The 23683-nt window shown below is 38.3% G+C and overlaps 1 protein-coding gene across 5 annotated transcripts in view; it reads right to left on the bottom strand.

The window, feature by feature from the left end:
- Window positions 1–23392, bottom strand: part of vps13c (vacuolar protein sorting 13 homolog C) — a 58244-nt gene extending 34852 nt beyond the window's left edge. For 3 of the 5 annotated variants that reach the window (XM_018763690.2, XM_018763692.2, XM_018763694.2), the window contains exons 1-23: window positions 23212–23392; window positions 21163–21206; window positions 19321–19363; window positions 16874–16969; window positions 11755–11856; window positions 8744–8806; window positions 8173–8235; window positions 7712–7821; window positions 7544–7603; window positions 7111–7170; window positions 6880–6960; window positions 5167–5224; window positions 4520–4647; window positions 4242–4348; window positions 3935–4106; window positions 3560–3622; window positions 3268–3403; window positions 3015–3109; window positions 2760–2902; window positions 1484–1676; window positions 758–872; window positions 507–643; window positions 282–414 (exon numbers count right to left, since the gene is read on the bottom strand). In XM_018763690.2, the coding sequence (XP_018619206.2) occupies window positions 282–414; window positions 507–643; window positions 758–872; window positions 1484–1676; window positions 2760–2902; window positions 3015–3109; window positions 3268–3403; window positions 3560–3622; window positions 3935–4106; window positions 4242–4348; window positions 4520–4647; window positions 5167–5224; window positions 6880–6960; window positions 7111–7170; window positions 7544–7603; window positions 7712–7821; window positions 8173–8235; window positions 8744–8806; window positions 11755–11856; window positions 16874–16969; window positions 19321–19363; window positions 21163–21206; window positions 23212–23311 (2302 nt within the window). In that variant the 5' untranslated portion in view covers window positions 23312–23392. The remainder of the gene's footprint in view (window positions 1–281; window positions 415–506; window positions 644–757; window positions 873–1483; window positions 1677–2759; window positions 2903–3014; window positions 3110–3267; window positions 3404–3559; window positions 3623–3934; window positions 4107–4241; window positions 4349–4519; window positions 4648–5166; window positions 5225–6879; window positions 6961–7110; window positions 7171–7543; window positions 7604–7711; window positions 7822–8172; window positions 8236–8743; window positions 8807–11754; window positions 11857–16873; window positions 16970–19320; window positions 19364–21162; window positions 21207–23211) is intronic. The other 2 variants (XM_018763693.2, XM_018763695.2) reach the window with 1 other exon arrangement.
- Window positions 23393–23683: the final 291 nt, after the last annotated feature.

Here is a 23683-nt window from a genome sequence, read left to right as displayed (position 1 = left end):
CGATATCTACTTACAAATGCACATCTCTGAATACTCCACATGCACTACAAAACCAGAATTCTGAGCATATTTTCGATCCATAGTAGGTGTTTTGATGGCTTTTAGCAAATCTAATAGGTGATCAAACACTGGAGATTGATATATGTCCTTCAAGGAGATCAATATGAAATAAGAAATTGAATAAAAAAGGGAGAATAAAAATGGTTGAAAAGTCTAGACTGCATACAAATGTTTCTATATCCCTTGTTGGGTGACATGACTGAGCACTAGAATTTATTTACCCGATTTGCTGTACAGCACTTGTACATTTGTGACTTCAAGAGAATATCTCTCGTAGGCTCTGTCCATGATCTCCTCCAGGGAGGAGAAACTGCTGGAAACCTGTTGATGGACTCCTTGGTCCACGCTGTTCAACTGCAGAAAGAAGAGTTTTAGCATGCAAACTCTTAACACATAACTAGTTACACAACTAGCTATGGATTAGAGCTAAAGTTTAATAAACTCACCTGCAAACTACCAAAATCTAATATCATCAAGTCTGATTTTCCATCATAGAAGCCAGACTTTGGTATGACTAAGTATGATGGTTTCAGATCAATCCTCAGGTCAAGAATCTTGCGCGTCTCAATTATATGTGAAAGCCCTGCAGGACAAAGCACAGAAGGTTAATCAAAGTGAGGAAATACTTCTTTGCATAAAGGTAAAGTCTTTACCCGTGTACATTCATAGAATTTATAATGTAATAACTATAGAGCACCAGTAGCTGTTTTCTCCTTGATCTCCTCCAGCTTCATGAGGGTCGCAGATGTAATGACTTCAAGGTCCACCCCTTTGCCAGTCTTGAAAAACTCTGCCATGCTGTTCACTGTCATCTAAAAAAAGCAAAGCAGCAAAATTAAAATATAAAATGGTCTGGCCCTCTGATGGTGCAAAGTGTATTCTTATTACTTATTTTTTTGTGTTTCCTAAGTGGTATAATATGACCAACTTCTCAATTACATTTACTTATTTATCAGATGCTTTTCTCCAAAGCAATTTCCAGTGAACTTTACATGGTGTTATCAGTCCACACACCTTATTCACCAAGGTGACTTATATTGCTAGATAGACTACTTACAATGGGTCACTCATCCATACATCAGTGGAACACACACTCTGGGGAACCTGAACAGCATGTCTTTGGACTGTGGGAGGAAACCAGAGCACCCAGAGGAAACCCACGCAGACACAGGGAGAACACGCAAACTCCACACAGACTGAGCGGGGATCGAACCCACATCCTCTCCCACCACCCAGGCGCAGTGAGACAGCAGCACTATTCACTGTGCCACCGTGCTGCCTATATCAATCAGCCAAACCAAATGCACCAAGGTTCTAGACAAAGGTCAGCCCACAGAGGTACATGCCATCTCCAGCTCAAAACTATGTTTGAACAGAAAAAAGCATGTCAAATCACACACGGGACGATTGTGCTTAGACGTACTGCATCATAGATGATCTCCACTGGCTGGGACTGGACTCTGAGCAGCTGGTCAGCACTGCTTCCCTCTGGGTTCAGCTCAAACAGAATGCTGAGTAACGAGGACCCGGAGTCTCCCGCAGAGGTGATGAGCAAGGGCACTGAGCCTTGCTGCAGCAACCCTGTGACATTCCAGTGGATCAACTTGGCCTCCACCCTGGGACACACAAAGATACCTCAGAATGAACCACAGCACGGTCTGCAGCTGTCACTCGAGAAATGCAGAGCTGCACTGAGAGGCAGAACAAGTGCAGAAAGGGTCACATGCTGGCTGTATGCGTCACAGTTCAGCCTTCTGCCACCATAGCAAAGACACCACAGTGACTCATTCAAAAATTACTGAAACATTACATCCTTTTATGTTCCAATGAATTAATGAATTACTTTATTTACTTTAATACTTATCATTCCCAAAGAGAAATTCTGTTTTGTTGCAACAGCACAAAATGTACAACATACATACACAAAACCTACATATACACACACTATGAAGACACAGGGATAAGTACATAAGTTATGTAAATGAATGTTAGGTACATAAATAAGCAAGTTTATTTACAGAAAAACCAAGTTTATGTTTCTTTTTTAAATATTAAATATAAGTATATACTTTACACTTCATTTTTAAGCAGCTGTTAGTTCCCAAACTACTACAGTAGGAGAAAATACTGAAAAAGAGAATTTGGACGAGAGATGGTGCTCATCGGTCAAAGCTGCTTTGATAGACGTATTGACAACGATTATGAGGAAGAAAGAAAACAGGACAGGATCCAAAAGCTATAAATGAGTCAGTGCAATTAGCTGTGACTCGAGTATCCCAGCTGACAGGTGGCCTTTGGATGAAACACAGCCTTGGTAGTTTCCACTTTCCAGCACGACAACTGTGCTGTTATTCCCCCAGCAGCTGGAGAGAGGTGCTGTTGTCTGATTTATTGTCTAAGCAGCACAGCCAAACAACGTACTTGCAGGAAAGAAAAAGCTGTAACAGAGTACCACATCAAAAATGTTTTGCAGAACTAATAAAAATGAGAGAATACAGTCTGCAAAGGTCCTTTAAGTGTAGTATAGTCACCACACTACTACAACAAGATGAATCAGGATAAAGAATAAAATGGAATTACTGTAGTATCAGTAAAGCAACACTAGTATTTAGCCATTAGTCGGAAGCATGCTGATTAATGTATCCTAATGGACTATTAAAAAGCTGATCTTAGTGATAAGAACCAAAGCTGGAGCTTACTTAATTGCTTGTGCGCCCGGTCTCTGCGAAATGCTTGTGCTAAGGTCATTCATCTGCACTTTCATTATTTCCGGCACATTTGGTCCCTCTCGCACCGTGATAGATGTCTGCATCAGCTTGAAGGTCACAACGACAGCCACGTACTAAAATGCAGAACAAAGAAAGCACGAGAAAGTCAATCTGTCTGCCATTGTTCAGAGATGTGTTTTTAACTGTGTCTCAGCGGGAAATTATAAAACAAGCACAAAAAAGAACCTCTTTGGGCAACGCCAAGTTGTGTGAACTGCCGCTGTATCCAATCGCTGTGTAGAGTTTAGCCTTTTCCTCTGGAGTCATTAACTCATCTATGCCTGCAGGGAAAAGAAAGGGAGGAAAATATATACACCAGAACTATGAAAACTGTGAAGATCAATCTAATTACAGACATTCAAGGCACATTTATACTCAAATCTCAGGCTATGAAAAATTGTGAGAATAAGACGGGTGAGATCAGGTCCGTAATCCTCACTGTCAGGCTCCTTGGATTCTTCCTGCTCCTTCTTCTTTCCCTCTTTCTTCCCAAAAAAGCTGCTAAAGAACCCCCCTCCACCCTGCTTCTGCCCCACAGCCTTCTTCCCCACCACCTTCTGACCAGACCGGATAACCTGGAATGCAAAGGCGGATTTGTGCTACAACCCTTTCCGGTATCGTTCATCGTACATTAGGCCCTGAACCTGAAATTACAGTGTTTTTCTACAGTAATGCACAGCTACATATTATGAAGACAACCTGTCCAAGAGAAATAAAATCTAAATACAAACCTCCATTTGTGCTTGTTGACGGACTAATGTGATGTTGAAAACATCCAGGACTTTTTCAAGATCCTGTAAAAACAGCAACATTCGTTTTACATTTTGATTGTAATCACACACACATTGACTCAAACAGTTTGTCCCAAGCGGAGTTGCAGCAAACCGGAGCCTAACCCGACAACACAGGGAGTAAGGCTGGAGGGGGAAGGGACATGTCCAGGACGGGACACCAGTCCGTCACAAAACCCCAGACTTGCCAGAGAGCAGGACCCGGCAAAACCCGCCGCGCCACCGCACCACCCATTTTGATTGTAATTTCCAACCAAAAACGAAACCATTTAAGAAAGTTCATTAAAAATATCATTTTGATAATGATTCAGTCACCTGAATGTGCTTTTCAACATCTTCTTTGATTTTTCCTTGTGTCAGTTTGGCTTTATATGCAGCTTTGTAAGCTTTCAAGGTACGTCTATGTTTCTCAATGTGCGACCATGACCACATCCGGTTGAACCTCTTGATGTGTACTTCCAAGACGCTGTTTATAGCATACTTCCACCTACAGAATGAAGAGTGGAAATGAAGAGTCCAGTTCAAAGCTTCAGCAGTCCAACCCTGTAATGGGACTCTTCTCTCCCAGGTGAATGCATAACCTGCTGACCTTACCCAGTGTCAAGCATAAATATTAACTCACCATTGTTTAGCATACTGGTGCACAGCTACATCAGGTCTGTACTTTCTGTAGGGCCCATTCTTAACCATGCAGTCTATGGACTCTAGAAGGTCCACCATGGAGAGGTACTGAAAAAGATTAAAGACTATAACGTAAAAAGACCACCTAGGCCCTATGCGCTGTAGCACTGTCAGAGAAAAGGAATGAAGTCTAACAGAAGAATTCTGGAAAGGTTCATATCTATGTGCTTGTGAATGCAGCATTCTCCTCTGGTGAAGGCCACACAAACAGTGTTCTACCTGAGGTTTGGTCATCTCAATTCCAATGTTCTTCACCTCCAGGTAAAGGTTTGCCTTGGGAGACTTGAGTTCAGTCTCAGCATTTGGATTGATGCATATTTTTGCCAATGCAAAAATGGGTCTGAAAACTGCATTTGGGATAACATAATTATTAAAACTGCACCCGTGTTATAGAGGGCACCCTTTCAACAATCATAGTTCGCCAACACAATAAAACCCCCTTCATATAATACATAATCTTTGAACTGTACATCAAATATTTGCAGTGTTTATAGCATATAACCTGAAAAAACAAATGTTTGAGTTCACATTGAAATTAGAGTCCACACTGGAATGCAATACTAATTCACATAATGAATATCTTCTGCATATCACCCTCTGTTTTATGTTTGGGAGAGAATATAGCAGATAAGACAGACTGTTAGGTTAACCTAGATTAGAAAAACAATAGAACAGAATCAGTGTAGGTGTTTTGAAAATAAAAGCCCTCTACTGATAAGACCTGAATTCCATGATTTGCTTTTGGTTCAGAATGAGTTTGCTTCAGTTGCCATGGAGAAAGTGTAAGCCCCTCAGAGATAAGCAGAACAACCACCACCTCATTCTCATGGTAATTCCAATAGGCCGCCCTATATTTGCATACATACTATATTGGTAGCCTCTGAGCTCCTCGTCTTTTGTGCTGATTCCTGCCTTCAGTTTGTCCTATGGAGCAATAAAGACAAGAGGTCAAATGCAAGGTAAAATACTGCCGTGTTTCTTATTTTGAGACACCTCTCAGGAGGACCAGTAAACCATACAGGGAGAAAAATTTTTGCTGCCGTTTCCATTCTTACACTAAAGAGTGTGTTAATTTATACAAATGTAATAATTACATGTGTTATAACCAAAGATAGACATGGTTAAATGAAAATTAATATTTTACATTTTATGGGAGTGCAAATGAAAATATATTGCACAGCTAAATGACACGCTGTAGTTCAGTCATTGGTGGGTTCTTCAAGTAAAAATGAACACAGAGAAGCTGATATCTAAAACATTGAACATTCAAGCTTTGACATGGCTCCGATAATATCACCCCATATAAAATCTATGCACCATCAGCCCCACTCTAATGTAATTTACAGCTCTGCTGCACAAAACATTAGACACAGAACATTAGAGACCTGCTCTCGCAGCTAGTTGTTTGCACTTGTTGTCACACATGCTGAGCCAATATTACACAACATCCTACGTGGCAAGGAACCTGGCCTCTCGCACATGAATCTGTGTGAGGCTTAGTCACGGAGCGTAATAACATTGTTACTGTCCATCTTTAATAATGGCAGCAGGAATTCTAGAGATGAAAAGGAACCACAGAGATGAGTAAGAACTAACAAATTTTATACATTTGTTTCCACAACCAGGTATAAATATATTAAAAAAAAGAAAACACAAAGGTCTCAGTATGTTGTAATAGTATGTTTGACACAGTACAGTTGAGTGGTATTGTTTACACAAAGTGGATAAAAATCAGCGGAAGTACAATATTCTAAATTCTGTCATGTTATGTATGGCTGCTGTGTACAGAACATGTCATGCTTGGTTTGAGCTCCATTCAATACGTCAGGTGAGCTGAGGAGGTGCGGCAGGTGCAGGGGGTTCCTGGTGGGTCTGAAGTGTGCTGGTTAAGCACGTTTACTGCAGTCCCCATGACCTCACATACAGCCTCCCACAATGCAGTGCAGCTTCAAGAGGGTAAGCCTGCTGCAGCCATGCACAGATTGAGGGTTCTAAGCGGACCGAGCAAAATAAACAGAGCCAGTGTTCAGATGTACTGTAAATTCTCACTCTGCACTTATCAAATAATACTGGGTCACTGACAGTAGACACCCACTTAAATTAAGAACATAAATGAGGCACCACAGTGCAGAGCTACCAGGAATAAAATACAATAAAATCTGAAAAATATTACTTTTGAAACTAATCATTACAGAATAGAAGAATGAGTTTACTAAAGTGTTTAAATTGTGAAATTTAAAAAAAAAAAAGATTACGAACTGCATTTTCAAGCAAAGAAAAAACATTCCTGTTATACACAGATAGTGAGATTTACACATGAATCGATGCACTGGAGAATTACACCATTTCAAAAGGCCATATTTGAACACACTTTAAAAGCATGATATATGAGCTCTGCAAAATTGCAAAGTTATGCTGGTGTGCTTTATTCACCTTTGAAATATGTTTCCATTTAAAAACATTTCCAAGCTAAGTACTAAACTGAAGTAAAGAGTTTATGAATTTCCCTTCCAACAGATCAACAAAGCAAGCAAACAAAGTGATAACTGGCAGTAAAGTAAAGTAAGTAAACACATTACCACAATTTGCTCCCAGGAACTTCTGTAGAATATCTGGCTGTTGACATTCCAGTATGCACACAGGCACTCTAAGCGGCCCAGCTAGGATAGAGAGAAAGGACAAAACATGTCGTATGTGAGACAAAGAAATCTATCCTACACAGAAGTGCCTGCTCTACGTTAATCAGAAACCAGTGCAGGAAATATCAGAGATGTTTTGCAATATGTTTCCATCTGCAAGGGTTCACGTACCTTATAGATTATTTTTGCAGCCTCATTTAAAATGCACGTCTTCCAGTTTTCATCTGTTGTCTGCAGGTTAAAATAAAAAAGTAACAATTGAAATACATCAATATTTATGTATAACAGATACAATAATCTATGCTTGTTTGATATGGTTGAATTAATATTATGAATAACAATCTTAATATCGATTTTATTAATGTATCAGTTTTAAAAATGTTTATTTACATAGGGAGCTATATTCTACAATCAACTGTATTACTAAAATAAGAACACATAAATAACTGCTAAGTACTATGATCCATAAATATAGCAAGGTAGACAGATATAGCTAAATCTCCTTTGACAAAAAGCTTAATTTATTTATGAAAACAAAAAACTATCCTTTTATTCCACAGACATTATACAGAAAAGAAATGAGCTAAAAGATGCTGTAGCAAACCTGTAAGCTGAGCTCTGCAAGGGTAACACCCATGGAAAGAGGATGCTCAGGATCAGAGAGCTATGGCAAAAAATCAAATGATCACTTACAAGTTGGGCAACACACTATGAACAAAATTAGTGGCACTAAATGATTGACAACTATGTTGAGTTAATGATTAAGACTTACATCATCTTCATATCGGATGTGAATGCTGGTGATTTTGACCTGAAGGTTTTTAATGACCTGTGTGGCTAGCTTCTCGGCAAATGTGTCCTTTTTCTCATCTTGCGATTTTTCTGAAAATTCATATATATCCTTTAAATGGAAGAAATTACATGTAGCGCTACTTTTTTAACAATAGCGAATATGGAAAGAGACAGCTTTTAGTTTCACCTTTATGGTGCAACTGTGAGTAAAAAAGAGCTGTGATTACTATTCAGTACTGCAAAGAACAGAAGGTGGGTAATGGAGCATGAATGACATCACACATACAAACATTTTTCTGTGAAATATATTACAACAAACAGAGACACTGAATAGCGAAGGTTTTTTTTCACATTTTTTGCTGGATGCTGTCTAAAAAGAATGGAAGTTATTTGGCACACAGGAAAGAAGGCAACAGGAGCAGAAACACTGTGCACACCTACCTTGTTTGTGCTCATGACGTTTAGATTTCTTAAATGGTTTTTTACGTTTTTTAGGCTTATGTCCTTTTTGTGATTTTATGAAAGCATTAAGAGAGGAAGAAGAATTATTAAGTAGCTCCACAAAACAGGGAAACAACAAACAGAAATAATACAAGGCAAACTGAATTAACAGATAGGAAAAGGACAAATTTTGGAAAAACACAGAAAGTAGTTGGAGGACAAACACTCAAATGAGGATAAGCATGAAGCTACATACTAAGAGAAAAATATATATTTCTTGGCAAATAAAGGATAAGATTCACAAGTTTCACAAAACTGCACAATGAAATACAGTCCGATGTTGGTGATGGAACACAGAAATGACAATGTATGGGTTTTGCTCCTCCAGATCAAAGCGAAAAAATAAACTATCACACAACACAATGTCTTAACAGAACCAAAAAGAAAAAAGTGAAAGCATGTTCTGCTACTATTACTCCGATATCCTGAGATATCACTGGGGTGAAAATGCAGGAGATGAAGGCAGAAATCCAGCTGAAGCTGTGCCGCACAAACACTGTGCAGTACCTACCGTGTTTGGACTCGTTGTACACATAGCTTTCCAGATTGAACAAGAACTCCCCCGACTGGGAGCCTGTGGCCAGCATTGGCGAGAGGCACATGGCAGAGAGAGCACAGCAGTTTTAGTTAGGTCCCTGAGAATGAGGCACAGCTCCATGCTCCATTCACCCAAGCCCACCTCTACGCTCAGCCTTTCTAAAATCCACTGCATAGTACTGATCCCACTGAAATCAAGCCCATTGTGCTCAATCAACAAATGTTTCTTTTCACAGGACCCCGGGTTTATCATAGGATCCCCAAAGCAACTCAGACCATTAAGAAAAACATGGTATACAATTTATTAATCCTTGTAATGAAAGGAAAATTCTAAATAAGACTTGAACTATACAACTTACCACTCATAAAAATTCATATTACACAATTATGACAGACAACACACAAGTATTACTAAAAGTGTTTGTTATAAGTGAACATAAGAATCCACAGGATTCTCTGGTAGATGTAATGTTTTTTCCCCCAGATAACACATTAAACAAATTAAAACTTACATTACTTTTCTAAAAAACAATTTAGTGCTATCTACAAGAATTTTTCTGTTTATACAGCTGACCAATTCAGGTTATGAACTTTGCTCAAGGGTTCTACAGCAGGAGGTGAGACCTGCAACCTTCACTTTCAAAAAGGTGTCTCTAACCACTATGCTGCCTTCTGGCCCTTCTCACTTTATGCTGAGACTTACATTTCATATTTAATTCTGTTATTCTTGACATCTAAAGAATCAGAATCAGTGCTTTGTTAAATGGGAATAGGAGTTAAAGGGAGAAATGTGGAGGAAGAAGTACACCAAATATATGCCACATTCCATAAAGCGTATACAGACATCTCTTGATTTATGAAATTAATCCATTCCTGTAAACAGTGCAGGCATCAAACTTTTGGATACCAAAAGCCTATTTTCTATCATTTTAAAAGAGGAAAAATAATGCATTCTCTCTCCACCCAATAACACCAAATAAATTCTCCCAAATTTCACTAGAACAACACCTATATAACTATGAACCCATGATGTAATCCCAAAAAACACTTACATTTACAAACTCACTGAACCAGGCAATTCCCTTTTTTTCTAACGGATCACTTCTCCACAGGATGAGCAATAAACCAAGCAGGGATCTCCTGAATGCATTGGGTTTTTTGTGAACAACTTTTCTAAAACTGCAGTCTGTTGCCAAAATGTGCATACATTCCCAAAAGACCATCAGCTAAATTTTTTCTGCTAATTGCTCTGCTGTCTTTACAATGATTAAACTAAACAACTCACCCAGTATAGCTGACAGACACTCCTGTGGTATTTCATAAACTTCCCTTAATGCCCCAACACCAACAGACGGAGATATCCGGATGCATAAATGGAACTTACAGTACATTATGGCACTTTCACTTCACTAGCGCAAATTAAGACTTCTCATTTTTTGTACATGCTTTGAATTAATTTATACTACTTAAATAATATACTATTTTTTTGTTCCATAAACTAAAAATTGGTTATCCAAAGCCAAGAGCCATTATACTAAAATTTCAGATGAAGACAGCTCATAAATCAAGGGATGTGAAGTGTTCACTATTGACTAAACAGCAAAGGTCTTACCCTGAAATGCTAAAACTCTGTTTCAAAGCAGAGAGCAAAGAAGGTCAAACTAAGCAACAAGTCGGGAGCACAAAACTAAATGTAGACCATGCAAATCACAGGATAAATACAAGACATTTAGCGCTCTGGCTGACAATGAAAGAGAGATCTGTTCTGATAATACTATTCCCAGAACAAATAGAGACAAGAGATATCTGCTTGTAATTTAAGAAACAGCCTAACTACTTTCTTCACACAAGTTTCTTTCCTGTTAAGAATCTTAACAGTTTACCATTTACCTTTGCCCTGCTTTTACCAAGTGCAATAAAATACAGACTGGAGTGATGTGAAATTTTGCACCATAAATTCCACTATCAACCTGCAAGATGCAGATCATTAATATTACATCCAGCAGTGATTCAAGCACACAGATATTTCTGACGAGGTCAAACACCGGTAATGTATCAATATAAAATGATGAAAAGAAGAATACACAGAAGATAATAATAATAAAATAAAAAAAAAAAACCTCTGGTTATGGACACATTTTTGCCTTGCCTTTGTACCTCCGTATGGTTTTTTTTTCCCCCCCCCTACTCTGGAAATTATAATACCACTTAGCCATATGCCCTGGGACTCTCTGTTACCCATGTATTTGAGTTAAAAATGCAACAAAATATCAGTTTTAATGCATTATTCACACTCAGAACAACCAACATTTCCAATACTAGTCAGGTAGTGAACAGTGGAGGACAAAGAGCTACTCTTCAGAATAGGTGACGCAACAAGCTAAATTTTGTATGTAAAATAAACACAGCCTTTGCTTTGTGGAAGAGCATAACTAGGCTTCATTTTGGCAGAGAGAGCTGATAATATGTACTCCTGGAATGACTTCTCATCAAAATAGTGTATACCAAAGCAGCACTTTCAACCGAGCAGAGGAAGCAAAGTCCTATTGAGAAAACCAAATATTCTCAATCAGGGTGAGTGTATCTCCAGCTTTTTCAGATGAAGCTTTCTCAATTTTTTACACAAAGTGTAAGGAAAGGAAAATAATAAACTGTCTTTCTTTACAGGGGATTTATTTTAACATCATTCTAATTTTTAGAGAAAATCATTTTCTACAACAGATCAAAGGTAAATAGCATCACTATGGAACCAGCAATGTAGAAACAACAATGATTGCAAATGCCATGGAATCATTTCCTTTTTCCATCTAATTTCCAGCATGTGAGTGCTGATGCCTGGGAAGTAAGGAACAGATATAGCAGTGGTGAATGCAGGTGGACAGGATGAGGATAGCAACAGCCAGTGTAGACAGGGGTTGGAGGGACAAGCTGGGGACAAGGAGCTGTAGGCAGCACTGTGTAGCCCTATGTTGAAAGGACACCCACCTCTGCGCATAGCCATCTGCAGAGCCTCCTCAATACGCTGCAACTCCTTCTGCTTGGCCTCCTGGATGTATTTCTCTTCTTTTGCTGCGTCATACTTAATGGCTTTAAAAAAAGAAAAAAGTCAAATGGGCAGACAGTGAAAAAACAAAGCACAGCTCAATGGCAACAGACTGAAATAAATCCATTTATCATTTCTGTACACGTTTGTATATAAATACCAAACAAGCAAAGCATTACTTAATAGCTAAAAGAGCTTATATCTGAAAAAGATATCAAAAGCGGCAGTTCATGTGTTCAGCTGCCTGTCATAGCCAACCACTTGTGTTTTTGTGCACAGTGTATGGTGGGATGTCACGTTCACTGTGTCTAAGACAATGCAGAAAACTGCCAGGTGCTGGAACAATCTTCAGCTGTTCATTCTAAATACCACACCATTTTCTATGGTGTTGCACAGAATAAAATTGTTTTTATTATTTAAATGTCTTACACGTGAAAAGTTTCAAAAATTCCTGTCATTGCCAAATTCAGCATCCATTGTTAATGTGGACTATTTCTATGCCAAACATGTACTTCTGCAACAGCTGTGAACATAGACTACCACAGAGCAATTTATAAGCTGGTATCCTGTCTAAAATGCATTTTCCTGCAAACAAATGTCTAGAATTAACATTTATGACACAGCTGATGCTGAGGCAAGATGCAGATTCAGATGACTGGTAATTTACAGGATGGATGCAGGCAAATCCAGCTGGTGCAGATGCAATATTCAACCCTTCTCCTGGTCTGAGGTAGGGAAACACCTGTGCTACCAAGCAACTGCCACACAAAAAGCCCTTTTGAATTTTACATGGAACTCAAAACCGGTTCCTGCTTTAAGGGCTTTCACATTCATGACACCTTGGGGCCCTGAAAAATCCAGGATTTTCTGGCTTGAGGATCTTGGAAAGGCCTCTGATCCTTCTCACGTTGGTCTCGATGGTGTTGAATACTGAACAAGCTGTCCGATCACGTTGCAGGAAATGCTTCTCACTCCACTGTGTCTAATGCTCTTTCCATATCTTGGTCTGTACACGGTTGGCAGCCAAAGGGCTAGCCAAGGCTTTGATAGTATTGCACATACTACACAACAAAGTCATTCATTACTGATCTTACCTTGATAAATGTAATGAGATTATCAATTTGTTGCTTAGCCAAGACTTTTCATTCAAATTGATAAAGACTGCCAAGTTATAGAGCTGACTTGGGTATTTCAGTGAAGCAACTCAGGTTAAAGGAATGGCCAGACTAAACGATGTTCATCATACAAACCGGTGTTTATGACTGAGACTTTCTGCTAATACAGATATATATTTTCATTAGACTAGAAAGATGTTTTGAAAAACATAATGTGAAAATCATCCATACTGTTGTTTAACATAAATTAATCATTGTGAGCATGCCAGTGTGAAGCTGCAACACATTCTCATCACATTCAGCATGGCCATGAAAGCAGCCCAATCCTCTTAATAATTCTATTCAGATATGAAGAACTGTCAATGCATCCTGGACACTATAAAATCTACCATGTGCAAGTCTTGGCATGCTACCTCAATTATTTCTCTGTATTTTTCTCAAAAAACAGTAACTGCTCTTCTATACCTCTTGGGGCCATTTTTCCAGGCAGGATATAAATTAAAACACGAGAAGACCTCTATTTAAAACTGCTAACCACAACTTAAAATACGGCTTTCTGAAATGCACCTTAAATTTGAATTAGCTTCTACTTGACTTGAAAGTTAAACAAGATTTAAGCAGAGCAGCTGTGTCAGTCCTCATTAGCGTAAAAGCATGCACATGGTGCTGGCCTAAGGGTGCTCATAAAAACTGGAATAAATGACAAAGTCTAAGCACCTGGCATTAAGGCAGGAAATATATTTAAAAAAAATAAATAATACAAGCTGTGAAATGAACACAAACGAAAGGTTTCATCTTTTAAACAGTTCAAATAATCCAGATACTGTATCTACTGACAAGTAATGTTAATCTGAAGGTAAAGCCTCTTTCTTGTAAGTTTAATTTAAGATTTCATTTAGTTTTGGAAGAACGCAAGTATTTTTTCAGGAAATCTGATTATTTAAAACAACACTAAGTTAAATCTACTGTAATTATAAACAATATCTCAGAAAGCCAATCTGAGGATGGAAAAACTAATCCAGTATAAAAGGGCATTTCACTCATAATGTTGGCTAAATTATAGACCTGAAAACCGGCCCTTCTGAAATTTCAATGTTATACTTTGAGAACTTGGGGAAAAAAAAGAATTTGTCATGAAAACTGGCACATTTTCTGTTACAGACCAAGACAGGAAAGTTAGACTCAATAAATGACTCCTTGAATTTGCAAAACAACACTCACTCTACATCACAGATTAGGATCATCGTTGCTGAGAGGAGGGAGAATGAAATGTGAAAATACATGAGACATTTTGGATTTAAGATTTATTCCCTGTTTCCCATTCTATCAATGCATTTAGCCAGACTGCCATGCAACACTAACAGCCTGCTGTTAATCTTTAACCAGGTCTGGCATCTTAAAAACCCTGATGAAGCAGTGGAGGCAATTAAGAGGCAGGTCCAAAGTTGAAAACATCAGAAGGCTGGTCTTAGAAGCTCTGTTATACAAGCTTTAATGCCTCTTTAAATTCTCTTAAAAGAGTAAACACATGCTGGAAAAGTCACATTTCTGATAAAAAAGCAGAGATTCAGAAAAGGAAAGCAGGAAGTGGAACACAATGAGGTACACTGAAGCAAGAGGCATTTGAAATGAAATAAACAGTCTTCTCAGCAATATCAATTTTTTTCAGTGCTTGCCCTGAAACTGTGAGACACACAGTCCATAATACTGATGGTGAAAAAGATCTTAAAGCCCACCACTCTGTCCAAGATATCATGGAAAAGACTAAAAGAGAATAATCAGAGAGGCGAAGAAGTAACGTTGATTAAGGCCATAATTTCAGAGCAACTGAGGCAGGTAATCCTTTCTGCTGTTAAATGTACAGTTAGAAAATAAAAGGTGCAATTTTGAACAGCCCACAGTTTATAAAGGTTCTGAGTCTTCCTTGAAATGGGGGGTTGTCTCCTTCTGCAGTTCAAAATATAGAAATATAGCAAATGTTTTTTATTCAAATTATAAAATATTTCTAATACAATGCAGAGACCACAACCCCAGCTCTCAGATTGTCTGATCATTAATTTTTTTCTTTGCCACCCTAAAAATAGCACATTATTATTACATCTATATTTTAAGAAAAACAGTGTTTAACACATACACAAACTAACCTACCTGAATATGAAAAAGAGGTATCATTATCAATCAAGTTTTTGAATGATTCATGGAAAAATACTCCCAGTTTTCCAAGCATTTTCCCCAAGTAGTGCAGAACATCACTGTTGGCCTTTGTCTCATAACATATTTTAGTTAGTATAATTTTTGGATGGAAATTCCTAATTTCTTTTTTGATGATGTCAGTCATATCAAAATCATATCTAAATCGAATTCCATGCAAAGGAAATTTCCGCTCCATGGAATTCCATGTACCTTAAACGAATCTGCATTTCTTCTGAAAATTGTCAGCATTTTTCTTACCTCAGAATAAACACAGATATATAATATGTATACACCTGATTTACTACTGAAGTGTTTTGATTAAAAGCAACATTCTGATAGAGGCTTCCCTTGCATAACAAGTGTAATTCATTCCTGAATTATTTTTTTTTAAAAATGTAAAAAAAAAAAATAAAAACTCCTGTATAACACAAAAAAGCTCATAATTACCACTAATTTAAATGGTAAAAATAAATAATGGAACATGGGTTCCAGTCCAACTCACTCTGTATGGAGTTCTGAAGTTCTTTAATTGTTGTCATTTTTTTTTTAATGCTGATAGTAAATTTCTGAGCTGTACCTCATATATCCTTGTTCTATATGTTCTTTGAGAAAATGCTTTCAAAATTACTATCCATTGATTCATTCTGTGGGATTATCACAATTTATCAGAGTGATAAATTGAGATCTGAGCAGAGTTTTCTTCTGGTTTCATAAATCTGAATTTACAGCTTGTATTGGAATTTTAGGGTATACATGTATTGGCAAGTCCAAATTTTCATAAGATGAGCATTTGTTATACATGGGAAGCATACAATATGAAATTTAAACAAAGCTTTATCTAAAAAGCAGGCAAAGCCAGAAATGCTTTTTTTTTTTTTTTAAATGAAAATGCAAGATACTGGCTATGAGAACCACTTACTATACATAGTATTGTTTTCCATCACAGTATATGTAATCATTAGGAACATCATGCAAATAATCACATTCGACAAACTTTTTTGTGATATAAATAGTGTGCATAAAACATCCACGTTCCTTAACATTTTATATGAAAGAAGTTCAAATTTCATTTGAGTAATAGACCTATAAAATTATCAGAATTTGAGTGACTTATGAGACGAAGACTCTGTGTCAAGAAAATAAACTTGACAACCAAAAACATAAACAACCTTGAAAGCTCACCCAAAAAACTAAACACTACACAGTAAGGGTAAATCATCAGCCATGAAAAACCCTGTAATTAACTCCCCCATCATTTATATCATGCACCACCAATCCCAGAATCCTAGAGAACTCTTACCATTGTATGGGGTTGTAAAGAAATCAGACTCAGCTGAAACACATACATTTTATTTGCTATTGAATCAGTAGAATCCCATTATGTAATTTGTTTATTAATACCTTATATTTCACTCTTCAAGTAATTTACCCTATATCATACATTTCAATAATTCTTGGTTGATTGTTCATTAAAACGTGTTATTTGTATGTTCTCTGCTATTCTGAAAAAAGATCATAGATTCTTTTGCTTATAGCGTTACAGAGCAAAAACTACCTCAAAGCAGTCACTTTGCTCCCTGAAAGCAGTAAAACAAAAAACAGCTGAAACAGTATTTTTCATGTGGAGCTTGTACAACATAGATTTGGTACAAAGAAAGATGCATAGCCTTGCCCCAGAGCAGTGACCAGAGACATTAGCTTCAGAGACAGGCACTATCTGAAGAAAAGAGGGATGTAATAAAGCTGCACTTACTTGCTCCCGGAACAACAAGAAGATACAGACCATCTAATGTAGCAACTACAGCCTCACTGTAGAGGTTCTTCCAAGGAATCTTCAATGTCAGCTTTCCTGTGAGACATAATGCAGAATTACACTTTCTGGACATCACTAACTAAATGCCGCCCTAAAATTGAAATTCCTTTACAATGAGATGGACTGTTATATATATACATGCTACATTTACACCCAGATGTAGACAAAGCTGGAGAATATTAAGATATTCTTATAATTGTTATGATAAATATCTGCAGTCCACATTCCTTGGAAGCTTAAAAGTTATACAGCACACAAAATGTAAGACACCTTTAAATTTTAAACAATGCATATCAATACATTTCTGTGAAATGGCGTGATACTGGAATTTTGATTTTTGATTCAGAACTATTAAATTACAACATGAAATGTACCTATAATCTCAAATGTGCCTTACAACCTCTATATGCTTTGTTGCCACCACAAGAAGCAAGATTTCCCAAAAAGCTACATAAACATGAAAATAGGTGGTCAAAGTATTCAGAAAAGTGGATTTTTCATCAAAGCATTAAAACATACTGTGCTGGTACAACATGTGATCCTACTTCACTCCAAAGAAACTATGACATTTTACATGGAAAGGAGAAGAGATGACAAAATGACAGATATCAATGTCATCTGACAGCAGCACTAATGTGAGGGGTTTTTTTTAATGTACTAGATTATAAGGGAGGCATGAGCTAATATTCTTTACAAAACAAGACTGCTGTACATAAGTACTCTCTATAGCAAAACAATACCAGAATGACTTCAGCTCAGGGAGAAGCCCACCGTACCCTGAAGCACACATTTTTTGGACACCACACCAGATGCCAATAAGGAACAATGCATTTTGAAAAGAATCGGTTTATTGAACAGCTATTAAACACCTAGTAGTGTGGCTGTGCCACAATTATCAAATATGAAGTCCAGTTGTATTTTTCAACCTTGTTTGAATAAATACAGTATAATCCTCTGTTACTGGTGTGGTACTGCAGGCTATATCTTAGTCAAAAGTAAATGAAAATGCAAATTGCATATTTGATTTCCCTCGTTGCATGAGTACACCGAAAAGGGACCTTCAGAGTTCATGCTCTGTGCCGCCATAAAGAGACAGCAGATGTCATCTGAGTAATTTAATAAACACAAGTCCTACAGTAAAATATCGTATGCAAGTTATTCAATAATGGTGTCACAACTGAAATACAGCATATATCAAATAGATGAAAAGCAAAGGTTACGTGTACTCACAAGAAGCCAATAAAAACCTTTAGTCTATCGGTCAGTTATTGCGAAAAATTAATCAAAATAAGCTACAATTCAGCAGAGACAAATATGATGCACAACACATACAAATTGCTCAAGTCTTAACACATGTTTATAACCCTTCATTCATAATGGTTATATTGTCATAGAGTGTTCAATAACAAATAGTATCATCAGATGTTAGTTTCTTGATGCCACTTCATTTACGAAATAATTATTTGAAAAACTGAGCATCAAAATACAATGATGTATACAAAAGCATAAGCTAAATAACTTTTATTTTGCGCGCGCGCGCGCACACACACACACACACACACACACACACACACACACACACACACACACACACACACTGTCTGAACCGCTTGTCCCATACGGGGTCACTGGGAGCCGGAGCCTAACCCGGCAACAGCTGGAGGGGGCACACCCAGGACAGGACACCAGTCCATCGCAAGGCACCCCAAGCGGGACTTGAACCCCAGACCCACCAGAGAGCAGGACCCGGTCCAACCCACTGCACCACTGTGCCCCTTTTATTTTACATCATTTTTTTATTCGCAGTGCTGTTTCCATTCATATGAGAATAAATATGTGCAAATCTGAAACACGGTATCTGCAAATTACTACAATAATTATTATTAGACTGAAAACCCAAATAACAGCACTGAAGTAGATTTAGTAGTACATAGAATTTATGATGTAAGAACTATATGTATAGTTTTAACAGTTAATGAATAAATTAAAGATAATATCAATAAATGGGGGGAATAAAGATAGGAACATGATTACAGTGAAATGTGGACCTATTATTTTGCTCTTGGGATTTGCTTTCATTTAAATTTATTTTCAGAACAATAAAAAGAAAACTGAAAAATGCTCCAGCTTAGAGAGCAATGGCTTTTTCTATTGAGCCAGATGAGCAGCAGTAACCGACACAACTAAGCGCTAGAATTTGAAAGGGAATGTCAAATCTATACAGTGTATGCTATGCACAGACAAGTTAAAGTGATGAATTGTGGGATTTTTAAAAAACAAAAAAAAAAAAAAAAAAATCAAGCGTGATATGCTCAGATCTACATTCTCTCTGATGAGCCGAGGTGAAACAGTTAAAGCACAGTGAAAATAAAGCTGTTGATACTTACCAACCTGTCCTGCTTTCACTTTGAAGGGGACATCCAATTCACTCTATCAGAGAAAAAAAGAAATCCCATTCAGCACAGGCCAAGTTTTTTTTTTTTTTTCAAAAAAGAAAATACTTTGGTAAATGTCAGTTTAATCTCTTGCCCTCCATGCTGAAAAATACCTGCTGTCCTTTGGCTATGGGCTTGCAGTATCATAGATCATACCTGCAACAAACAGCCAGTGCTGTTGATGCCAGTGCTCAATAAGAAGGTATTTTTACTAGTGTGGCTAAAACTATCCACCGGTGGTTAGAATGAAAAAAAATGACAAATTACATATAGAACCTCAATTCTGGCCTGCTAATCAGAATTTAATTTACTTTATTAATTTAGCTTACACCCTTCTCCAAAGTGACTTACAATGTTATGTTTGCATACTAAGCCACTTACAATCTGACTTATTTATACACTTGGGTAATTTTTAATGGAGCTGTTCAGGGTGAGTCCCTTGCTTTCAGGTACTGTAAGAGAAAGGACTTGAACCCCAGTCTTTTGAATGCTAGGCAATGGTCCTAACCACTACTGCTAAAGCAGCTGCACAGGTACATCACCAGTGCAACACAGTGCAGCATAAACTCAAGATTAGCCACTACATAACACTCCACCAGCAGGAAACCAACAGAACCACCGCTCCAGCTTTTCAGTACAGAAAACCACATCGCTGAGTCTGCTGCGACTTTCTCTTCGACAACTGGTAGTTGAGAGAGTATATTAACCATTTAAAACCATGCATAACTCAAGGTACTGGCAATATATTAGACCTAAAATTTGATCACTAAAAAGCAAAAGGGAATTCTAAATAGCACGTATAACTACTCGTAGGATACTTGGACTCAAGTAAACACTGAAATGCAATTGCCAGTTGGCAAAGGAAATAGTTTTAATTAAAGTGTGTTTAATTCACACAACGTATGTTTTAGAGGAAAAAATAATTTTTTTTTTTTAATTTTTAAGAAAAATATTCAATTTATATAAGAAACGCTAAGCACCATATATTGTAAGCCCATGTTAAGGCTCTCCCCTTTCTCTGTCCATGAACAGGTGCCTTGAAAAGAACAGTAAAAGCCGATTCTTTCAAGAATAATATTTAAAATACTAAAAAATGACAGACTTTCATTAAATACATGAAACAGTGGTGTCAAGGCATAGAATTCCACACAAAGGAAAAGTACGGACTCATGGAAGAATTTTATGACCCTTTAAAACCAACTTGCTTGTTTTCCATCACAGTCTGCAATAAATGTCCAGACTAAATCAAAGACATGGACAATATTTTTTCTACAATAGAGTTTTGCACTCCTAAGTAACAATGACATAACCTATTTTAATTCACCACCACATACACATTCATGCGACGTCCATTAGTCCATCACATAAGAAACTTAGTTAAGGACATGGATTTTTTAACTAAAGGCAACAAGTTCCACAAAGGACTCTGATGTTTTACTATTTGGAACAGCATTCCAATGATGGTTTGACAAGTGCTCTTAAAGAACAGAAAAAAATCTCCTTTTCAATGTTTATAATCAAGAGAACTGACTATATTGTCACCTCCTCCAGTTTCAAGTAATGCTACTCAGTAAGAGGCCTAGTGACTGTATGATGAAAACTAGAAAAGCAGAGAGACAATTTGACAGCATACTTAAAATAAATAAATAAAATAAATAAATGCTGGAAAATGAGATTTATTTTTCCCTAACCATTTTCACCTTTTTTCATTTTTCTACAAAACTGTATATTCATCACTGATGACACTGGCTCAGTCTGTATTCAAATTAACTCATTTTAGCACATAATACTTACCAATGCATTTTCTTTAACTCTCAGATTTTCAAGAACAACATTTCCTGCAACGACAGAATATTTTGTTTATATCACAATTAAAGGTTGGAGCAATACTGAATAAATAGTTATTCTGCAGTAATATACCAAACTTAACCCAAGGAGAAACCCTGTAACGTACACTGGTTTCATCTACAGTCCAACCAAAACCGTGCTGAGTTTTACACAAAGTTTCAGGTTTCCAGCTTTCTATCATTAATCACAAGGTGTGGAGGAAATGAAGCAAAACTACAAACAGAAAAAAAGATAAGGAAAGCTTTCTCTCTTTACTCTCAAGATACATCACACTTATTTTTTAACCATTTTTGACAATGAGGACCTTGAGATCCAGTAAAGACACTACAAAAAAAAAGTCATTTTTGTACCATTTAAACCCCTTTTCCTCCAATGTAATCATGACCAGACACCCACTTCTCACGTCTTCCCCTTCAAGCACGACTGCAGTCTTAAGAGCTCCAATACACACAATGCCCAGTGTGTGCACCGTGAATGGTCTATTTTTTTGAACTCTGCTGCCGAAAGGGTTTATCAAGTTACATAAAACGAGGAGCGGGGAGCACACATGACACAATTTCACACTCGGTTCTGCAGGCGCTCGGCCGATCGCATTTGTTGCAACGAGGGCGTAGAATCCCAACCATTTCACCCATGGTCTCCGAAGGAACGTACTCTAATTCGCTTTCTCTGGACATTCTGGCGACGGATAGCAAGCGGGTCGCGGCAGGACCGCAACTGGGATTTGATCGCTTTATGTCTGCGATACAGGATGCAGCACAGTTTCCCAAAGTGCCACAAGGGAAGCCCCGAAAAGTCATTCGTATCAAAGAAATTCAATACGGGTGACACTGATGCAGGGGGGGGAAGGACACTTACGCTGTATCTCAGCAGTATTATACCGCATATCTTCTGGGAAAGGCTTCTCTAATTGTCCTAGTTCCGTGTCAGTGTTAATTGTGTTTACCCATCGGGAATGTGGTTAGAACTGTCATAAAGGCCAGAACGACAGCACATACCTGGGGGGAAACCTCAGCAGGCAATACAGGAAATGAATCTGACTTACCAGCACTGTAAAGCGGGTAAAGTTTAATGCAAATTTTCACGGCAAACAAAGCATTGACCGAGCACACGGTGCCGACGGTAATACCGTGCCGAGGCCAGGAAACAGCCCGTAGGGCTTCCTGAAAACGAAACGAGAATCGCAATGCCCAAATGCAATTTTTAATAACGAGTTGTTCTTTGATGCCATTCCTGAGGATGACCTTTAACCCTGGGCCTCCAAATAAGAGCAAGTGCTCAACTGGGATTGAAGGCATAATGCAAACAAGGGTGGGTGCGTAACCGTACTGCCAGCGAAATGAGTTTCGCCGCTCCAGTCCAGACTGCTCTCGTTGGGTTTTCACCCGTGTCTTGTGACATCCTGTTGCATCAGTGATTTGCTAATGCGGTGTGTGTGTGCGTGTGTGTATTTCCCTTAAAAACACTGCGGTCACAGATTTCCCAGCAGATCACCTGCCTTCACTTTACTGCACACTTGGTACTTTCACTTGCTCTCTGCATTTGCCTTTGGGACTCCTCGGGATTCCTGGGTGATCAGGCAGCAGTGCACCACCCATTTCCCTGTGTGTGTGTGTGTGTGTGTGTACTGTCCCTTTCCTCGAGTTCCCGCCCGTGCGCGCGCACACACACTGTCACGTGAAAGAAGAACACATGATAGTTATCCTTCCTTTCGCCAACATTTTTTTTAAATCATTTTTCCTGGTCTTTTTTTTTTTTAATTAATATTTACCCACCCAAGTGACGACACAAGAAGAGAGGTGCAGGCGGACACTGACAACACCGCTTCATCCAGGGAGATGATAAGGTACATTCACACACACAGTACAGCCGGGTATTTTTGCTGCCACACACTCGGTGTTTGCACTCATTTGCAGACACTGGGACAGCGAGCTAGTACGTCGCAGTGTGTGTACGAAAACACCGCACAGCCGTGCGTGCCTGCTGCAGACCTACCTCCCCAAATACCGATTTTGAGCTGCGACTTGTCCAGGTTCTCCACATAGTCTCCGATGAACCTGTTCAGCAGGTCGCTAACCAGGGACTCGAACACCATGGCTATGACTCTGCACTCATATGCAGCCCGCACGGCACGGAACAGAACAGCACCGCACCACACAACACTGACTGTGCGATACAGCACTGCCCGCAGGACGCGTAGCCGATAAAGGAAACTTCCGCGATGCTCGCTAAGGCCCTTTCCAACTAGGATAACGAAAGAGGACTCTGTGATCGACTACTTACCCCTAGTTATCAGATCCTTACGCTGCCTCGCTTCGTCTAACTCAGATTCTTGTGAAATAGCCAGTGTGAGATAAATCGTGTAGCAAAACGTCCTTTCTGCGGTTATTTATTCTAATTCATTTCGTATTTGATGTTGTTTTTTTTTCCCCCACTATTGGAAACGTCGTGTACAGCTTCTATCCTG

This window comes from Scleropages formosus, chromosome 11, assembly GCF_900964775.1.
Source record: "Scleropages formosus chromosome 11, fSclFor1.1, whole genome shotgun sequence".
In the NCBI taxonomy this organism is placed as follows: Eukaryota; Metazoa; Chordata; class Actinopteri; order Osteoglossiformes; family Osteoglossidae; genus Scleropages; species Scleropages formosus.
The sequence above is the reverse complement of the archived record's forward strand: the minus strand, read 5'-3'. Positions and strand labels throughout refer to the sequence as shown.